General features: G+C 47.1%; 1 protein-coding gene across 1 annotated transcript; it reads right to left on the bottom strand.

The window, feature by feature from the left end:
• Positions 1-524: 524 nt before the first annotated feature.
• Positions 525-6734, bottom strand: PHLDA1 (pleckstrin homology like domain family A member 1). Its single transcript, XM_055118213.1, has 2 exons — positions 5276-6734; positions 525-4857 (listed from the first exon to the last, which is right to left on the bottom strand). Exon 1 carries the CDS (start codon positions 6490-6492, stop codon positions 5302-5304), a length of 1191 nt encoding a protein of 396 aa, XP_054974188.1. The 5' UTR covers positions 6493-6734; the 3' UTR covers positions 525-4857; positions 5276-5301.
• Between the last annotated feature and the right edge of the window lie 932 nt (positions 6735-7666).

The following is a 7666-nucleotide window of genomic DNA, read 5'->3' on the forward strand; positions in this document are numbered from 1 at the left end:
TGCCAGGGACAGAGTGCCAGAAACCTGGAGTTCCTGTATGCAAAGCATGCACTCCGGCCCTCTGAATCCTCTCCCTACTCCTCAAACTCATCTGTATACGGAAGGCTAATTGTTTTATAAAAAGATCAGCATGAATTTTTATCTTCATTATTCAGTATTTTCAGGCAACTTTATTTTTTCCTTTTGGGGTCACAACTGGTGATCCACAGGGGTTATTCCTGGCTCATGCACTCAGGAATTACTCCTGGGGGTGCTCAGGGGACCATATGGAATACTAGGAATCGAACCTGGGTTGGCCTCATGCAAGGAAAATGCCCTACTCTCTGTGCTATTGTTCCACCTGAGTGATTCCTGAGTGCAGAGCCAGGAGTAACCCTTGTGCAGAGCCAGGTGTGACCCAAAAAGCAAAAAAAAAAAAAAAAGAAAGAAATTTATGCCTTTCCATCCCAGAAAGAATCCTTCTTCCAAAGGAAGCATAGTGTACCTGCCCAGTGAAGAAGACCTTCAAAAGATTCACAGGTAGGTCATCTTAATAGTTTATTTGAAATGGAATGCATTTTGAAAATATGAAAAATAAACCACATCTCTTTCAAATCACTTGAGAAATATTTACATCAATTAGGACCACAATGTTCAGTTCACACATGTGACAGTTTTTCCAACATTTGGTACATGGTGAGACTTTTACGAAGCTTGCATTTACACATTCTGGAACTCCAAGAGGGCTGACAGTGGAATGTAACAGAGAATTTAATTTTCTTCTTAAAATAAATAGTGATTTAGAAGTACCAGCTGTTGTTAGAAACTTCCCCATGGCCTGGCCAATCACCAGCAGGCCAGCTTCAGAGCAGGTAGGGGTAGGTCTCTCCAGCACTTAAGCAGAGGTGCTTCTTGAAGGCCCTCCACTTCCTTCACCAGACAATAATCCCCTAAGAAAATCTTTCTGGATTCTCTAATCCATTTGGAGAAGTCCCGCCAACAAAGTCATGAACACTGCATCATTCAATCTTACATTAAATGTGAACTGACTTCTCAATACTGCAGATCCATCCTTCAAAAGAGCAAACATTTAGAAAATAGTTCTTAAAAATGCATCTAACACAAAACCACAACTAAAACATCTGAGTCTACGTAGGTAAGTAGGTGCAGTTTTCTTGAGAGAATTCACTAACAGAATTCATGTCCAACTCTACAAGTTCCAATTTTTAGTATTTTTCTACTGAAGGCATTTGACTGATAAAGCAAAAGTCACATCATTTGACACTCACAAAATAAAGAGAGAAGAATGAGGCCTGTCGTCATCCTAATGAAGTTCTGAATTCTATGGGATAGCCCCGTTTGAACTTTCTTAGACCCCCTCTTCTACATCTGTCATTTAATGTGACATTGTGAACACTGTTGCCAGGCCAAACTTGAGTCACCTTCACTGGAGACAGAAAACAGGTGATATGTTTGAATTTACACAGTGGCAAATTGTTAGCGTCAAATTTTAAATGAGGGGCCTTTATGCGAGCAATCAAGCAGTACATGGGATAAAGAAGAAAGTTTACACAAGTCTTTCAATTTGTCAGAGTTCCCAAACAATGTTTACATCTCAGTATAATGTTTACATCTCACCTACAAGCAATAAATTTTTTTTTAGCTTCCATGGGGGTGGGGGGAAGAGGGAGGGAAGATGTGAACTGGAATGATAACATCAGCTTGATTTCTCTATGATGAGAGAATCTCAACTTCCTCTATGAGACAAATGTTCATTTGTCCTTTCTAGCCATTTAGTCTCTGACCTCAGCCTTCCCCGTAGGGCACATACAGATCAGATCTATGTGGATTTCCGCTAAGAAAGTATGTCTAAGGAGCTTCGTCATGCCGCTTAGCCTGACCCAGCACTGGTTGTTTTCAAAGAACCACATGAAAGGGCGTAAAGGAAGCACTGTGCAGTAAGAGAACCCACCTCCTGAGTGCTGGGGAGTCACACAATTTTTCCTTCTTTCATTCATCTGTCCTAACAAATAGTCATTCAACTGTATCCTAGGCTCAGAGCCAACAAGTTCAAGGACAAAGTTCAGTTTCCAGATGGGACGATCCTTTGAATTTCCCAACTTTTTGCATTTTATGTTTACTTAGAGGGTGGGTTTTCTATTGAACATGCTCTTTCTCTTTTCCTTGTTTTAGGCTGAAAGAAGTATTTTGCCCTAACTCCATGAAAGTAATTTGTCAGGTCTCCAAGTACCTTCAGTGATCCCCATTCTTTTCTTACAGACGAATAGAACAGACATATAAGATAACTTGCATTCATACTCTGTAGAGCTTTGTTAAGTATGTTTGTTGTTGCCCTGGAAAGATTATCAAATCATCACAAAAATTTAAGTGTCAAACTATACTACTTCTCTTTTTACTTTCTGATGTGTCACAGATTTAAGAGGGGTTTAGTCTAGAGTGTTACTAAGAAGGCCAACCAACATAGATATCACAGCACCAAGGAATGAGAACTGCGGAAAGACGAGACCAGGATTCTGGTGACCCATTCACAATTACAGCCATTAGGGAAGAATAAAATCTTAGCAGTTTGTCAGTAGGGAGTGGGAGCCAAGCATTTTGTTTTTCTATGATACTACCTGACCTACATGTAAGATAATATAATCAAAATGCATTTTAAAATACCTGTCTTCATTTTAAAAGTATGGGGGTGGGGAAGGAGGCAGGAATGTGACTCGAATGGTAAAGTACAAGACCTTAAATTCGACCTCCATTTCCACATAGAACCTGAAGTATTGCAGGATGTCAACCTCCCCACCGTTTTTTTTTTTTTTTTTTTTTTTAACTTAAAATCTTTGGCATGAATTTGAAAGGTTAGGGTAGTAGTGTAAGAATTTGAAAGAAAATCTTGTTCATCTGGGGGGAAATGAGGTTATTTGATTAGCGTGTATTACTACTACAATATAATGAGCCATTATTGAAAAGCACAGCAGTCATTCCAAAGAGGCTGAAATGTTTACTTAAGAATGCTTTAGATCTGGCTCTCTGAGCAGCCCATCATCTATTTATGTAGTATATGTAGTACATATATATCATATATACCACATATACGTATTTTTAAAATCTGCAGCCCATGCTCATTGCAACTTAAAGAGTCAGCAGATACAGGCTTTCCCTCACAAATTTTTGGATGAGTTATAATCTCGATATTTTTTATCACTTAAATATTATGTTAAAATATAATTTGACCTTGGGACTCCTTTGTAGACTAAGAGAATAAACAGATCTCTAGAACAAAATTGTATTTTCATTTCTTGACTACATAACTTAGCAGAGGACGAATGCAACCATTCCAATTTGGGAGCTGAAAAAATACTGATCAAGACTATGAGAAAGATAGTGAAAACTAAACAGAGACCCCATTAGGAAACCCATGAAAGAAAATAGGAAGTAGTTTTTAGTCTCTAGAGAATCTGCTATCATTTAGGTCTCTTTTAAACTGAAGTAGCATCTGGCCTTGTGGATTTTGACCATCCATTGATTTAAACACAGAAGAGGTTTTGTTCTACCTTTAAAAGCACATCCTCTCCTCACCCCCTCCACCCCCCCCTCCAGACTCCTGAACCAGCTAAAACAAGACTAGGTTTGTTTTCTTAGTGAAAATCCAGTGTTTATCTTGTCCTTCCTTTTTCAATTTCTGGTTTAGCTAACCTAACAACAAAACCTACACCCCTCAATTTTTTACAGAGCTATAAAAGGCATAACGGTTGGTTCTCTGATGAATGTTATTATCTGTACAAAACCAAAAAGTTATGACTCCTAGTTCCTTGAAATATTGACAAATTATAGCTAAAATTATGAGATTCTAGAGTATGCTTCTAGAACAAAGTAAAAGGGTCAGAAAACATGGCTCAAAGGGAGTGTGCAAAGCTCTTGAAGAAGGGTAATCTCTAGTGTAGATAACAGCATATTTATTCCCTCAAATAAATCTTATGATTCTCTCCCACCACGCACCCCCTCCTGTTTTTTGAAATGAAATACCTAATGCATTCATACTCAGAAATCAAAGAAATATTCTTACCGTGCCTTTCAGACATAGGTGTTATAAAGCAAGGCTTTTCCTACAGTTAAACTGGCCTTACTATATTTTCACGATAAGATCATCCTGTCATCAGTTGGGCTATGATTAAAATATTTTCAATCAGGTTTCATAACTACTAATTTCCCATTAGAAAAACAATCAAATTTCAAACTACACAATTCCGAACACTTAGCTTCTTTGAATTTCTATTCTACACAAAATATATGTCTAAGAAAAAAAAATCTCCAGGAAAAAAAAGAAGTAACATCACAGAATTTAATTCCAACCGCCTGGCATAACAATGAGTGTCAGACCTTCTGAAACCGCCCTAGGAATAATGAACGGATTCTTAACGTTTTCCTCACCACCGCCCTTGAAGTTTTTTTGTTTGTTTGTTTGTTTGTTTTTCCAAGATCAGAACTTATTAATTAGGGAATTGGCTCTTGAAAAGATCTTTTTGGAAAATTGGCCTACATTCAGAAATGTCTTAGAACAAGCATTTACAAAAACTAATAAATATAAATCAAAATACATTAAAATAAAATTACAGTACATCATCGCTCCTAGGAGGTCCACCATACTGGGAAGTCCTTTCAGAGGTTCATAAATAAAGTCTTCTGGGTTCGCAACTGTTTTTCTGCACCGGGATGAAGAGAATGCGGGAAACTAAGAGGAATCGCCAGTTATTAGCCGGTGATGTCCAAACTACTTGATCTGCGGCGGGCGGGGAGGCTTTTGGTTTTCCATCCAAATGAAGACAACAGAAATGTGCTTGTCCCACTTGCTCAAGTACTCAAAACCTAGAAAGAAATGACAGGGATTGAAGCCGGTGGCTCAGAGTCCTGGCAAGACCCCGTGCTCTCCCCAGGCCAATTTTGAGGACCCAAAAGCGCCCTGGAGAAGCCCTCCGGGGGCCACTCCTCCCTGGCCAGATGTGCCAGGGACACTTAGAGGGCTGGAGCACGCACCTCCAACACTCACGGAAGGGCCGAGGGAGGCACTTAGGGTCCCGCCGCCCCCGCCCACCCACCCTCCCTGCCGGGACTTCTCCCGGCCCCGGAGCGCTCCCCTCCATCCCAGGGCTCTGGAAACTTGCGGTGGTGTCTTATTTTCCCACTACAAGAGCCAAGTCCGTGAAGAGGCGTCCCGCTCCCCCCAACATCCCCGCGCCCCCCACCCCTGCCCGGCCCGGAGGAGTCGCAGCGGAGGGGCGCTCACCTCGTCGGGCCCTGGTGCTGCCCCCTTTAGGCCGAGTTGGAGGTGCTTCGCAGAAGCCGGTGCCCGTGCGGCTGCGAGACTGGCTGCGGGTGCGGGTGCGGGTGCGGGTGCGGTAGTTGGTGCGGGTGCGCGTGTGGGTGCGGGTGCGGGTGCGAGTGTGGATGTGGATGAGGATGAGGATGCGCGTACGGGTGGAGCGGCTGAGGCTTGGGCTGGGGCTGGGGCTGGGGCTGGGGCTGGGGCTGGGGCTGAGGCTGAGGCTGGGGTTGGGACAGGGGTTGGAGCTGAGGCTGCGACTGGGGCTGGGGCTGGAGCTGCGGCTGCTGGGGCTGCTGCTGGACCAGATGTTGCTGCTTCTGCCGCGTGGACTTGACCGCCAGGATGGCCTGGCGATTCTTGTACTGCACCATCTGTAGCGTGATCTCCGCGTTCCAGCCCTGGTCCTGCGGGCACCGAAAGTCGATCTCCTTCCCCTCGGCCATCACCACGGTGAAGTACATATACTTGCCCTTGCGCTCCACGCAGTCCACTGTCTTCATGTTGGAAAAGTGCAATTCCTTGAGCTTGACCGGCGGCTCCAGGCCGGCCACCGCCGGGCCTCCGGGCTGGGACGGCTCAGCTGGCCCCTGCCCGGGCTGTTGCTGCTGCTGTTGAAGCTGCTTCGGCGGGATGAGCAGCAGCCCTTCCTCGGTGAGGATGCAGCACTTTTTCTTCCAGAGCTGCAGCAACCCGTCGCTCCGTTTCTCCAGCACGCCCTCCTTCAGAGCCTTGCAGCCGCTGCTCTCCAGCATCCTCCCGGCATAAGGGGTCCCGCCGCTCGCCTCGGTCTCTCCACTTCCAGCGGCCCGGGCCGGGGGCAGCAGCAGCAGCCGCGCGCCGTCCTCGCCCCAGCGACTCCCGCGGCCGCCGGCCCGGAGCGCGCAAACGAGGCTAAAACGCAGGAGGCAGAGCGGCGGTGGCGGCAGCGCCGGGTCCGGACAGGGGGGTAGCCGCGTCCTGATGCGCCACCAGGTCCGAGCGCCCGGAGTCGCCGGGCCGCTGTCGTCTTCCTGCGAGCGCTCACCGAAGGGCACCCGGCCGGCCTCCTCGCGGCGCTTTTGAATGGGCCATCCTCCCCACCCCCGAGTGACACCCAGCGGAAAAGGCGGCTCCTGGCGCCCGCAGCGCGGGGGAAAGCCCAGCTCCGAAAGCCGCTCGGCAGCCCGAGCTCGCCTCATTAACTTGGGGCCCTTCCCCAGCCCCCCGCGTCCACGCCCCCCGCGTCCCTGGCTCCGCCTCTCACCGCCCACTCGCTTCCGCGCTCCTGCCCGGGATGGTCGCGGAACCCGAGCCCCGGAAACTCCTCGAGGATCGCCGACGCCCAGAGGGCTCCGAGGGGACCATGCCCACCTCCCGCCTCTCCCTGGCCGGCGGGGCGCTCTGCTAACCACCTGGTAGATAATGAGGGGTCTGGCAGGCGGGGACTGCGGTTACGTGCCCGAGTTGCCGCTGAGCACTGAGATCCCGGCCACCTGGATCTTGAGGCCAAGACCTCGGGTGAGCACAAAAGTCTAAAGCCGAGGCTTCTAGGCCTGGTACCCCGGCAGAGGTGCGCTTCCCCGGACCCTAGTCAACTTCTCAGCGCACAAAGGCCGGAGGACAGGGGGTCTGGACGCTCAGTCCTATACTCTCTTGGAGCAGGAGCTGGGCGGGCGATTGTTAAAGCAATAGCGCTACCGTCTGACCCGTTTGGAAGGGACTGAAAGGTGACCCACTTCTTTTTTCGTTGGCCAAGCTTCACTGGGACACAAGCCCTCCAGTTCCGTTTGACTCATGTGTAAACTACAAGGCCTAACCCAACAAACTACACAAATCCGGGAATGTCGGGTGCCAACCCCCATGTCCAAAGCACAGCTTGGCCTTCCAAATGGCAGGTGGGTCTCCGAGGGTCGGCTCCCTCTCTCCAGTTGCCTAAAGGGGGCAGATGTTTGCGGCTTCTAATTGTGACTTGGGGAAGCCCTTGAGAAGTTCCTTGATCCCTCCTTCTCCTACATTACAACTATATAGATGCTCTGGGGAACTAGGCAGAATTACATCACTCGGTGAGGAAATTAATTCATTTATATAGATAACTTTAATTACCTACGAACCAAAAGACATATAGAATCACATAAAAATAAACCAGTAATAAATAAGTCAGTTGTCTAAGGTGAAAGGAAAAAACTTGCACAACGAAGTAAAACTTGTCTGATGGCTTCCTATGGCTGGAACAAAGAATCCAAGAGAGGAAGCTGAGCTGAGTGGAGAACTGAGCAGGAATCACATCCTGTGTATGGTGGACCAAGAAACTTGACCTTAATTCCAAGGTAATAGGGAACAAAGGGTAAGTTTTAAATGGAGGAGGGGAAGGTT

This window comes from Sorex araneus, chromosome 10 (genome assembly GCF_027595985.1).
Source record: "Sorex araneus isolate mSorAra2 chromosome 10, mSorAra2.pri, whole genome shotgun sequence".
In the NCBI taxonomy this organism is placed as follows: domain Eukaryota; kingdom Metazoa; phylum Chordata; class Mammalia; order Eulipotyphla; family Soricidae; genus Sorex; species Sorex araneus.

What these genes read in the sequence shown, in the direction of transcription:
- PHLDA1 (XM_055118213.1), bottom strand. Translation starts at nt 6,492, where the DNA reads ATGAGGCGAGCTCGGGCTGCCGAGCGGCTTTCGGAGCTGGGCTTTCCC.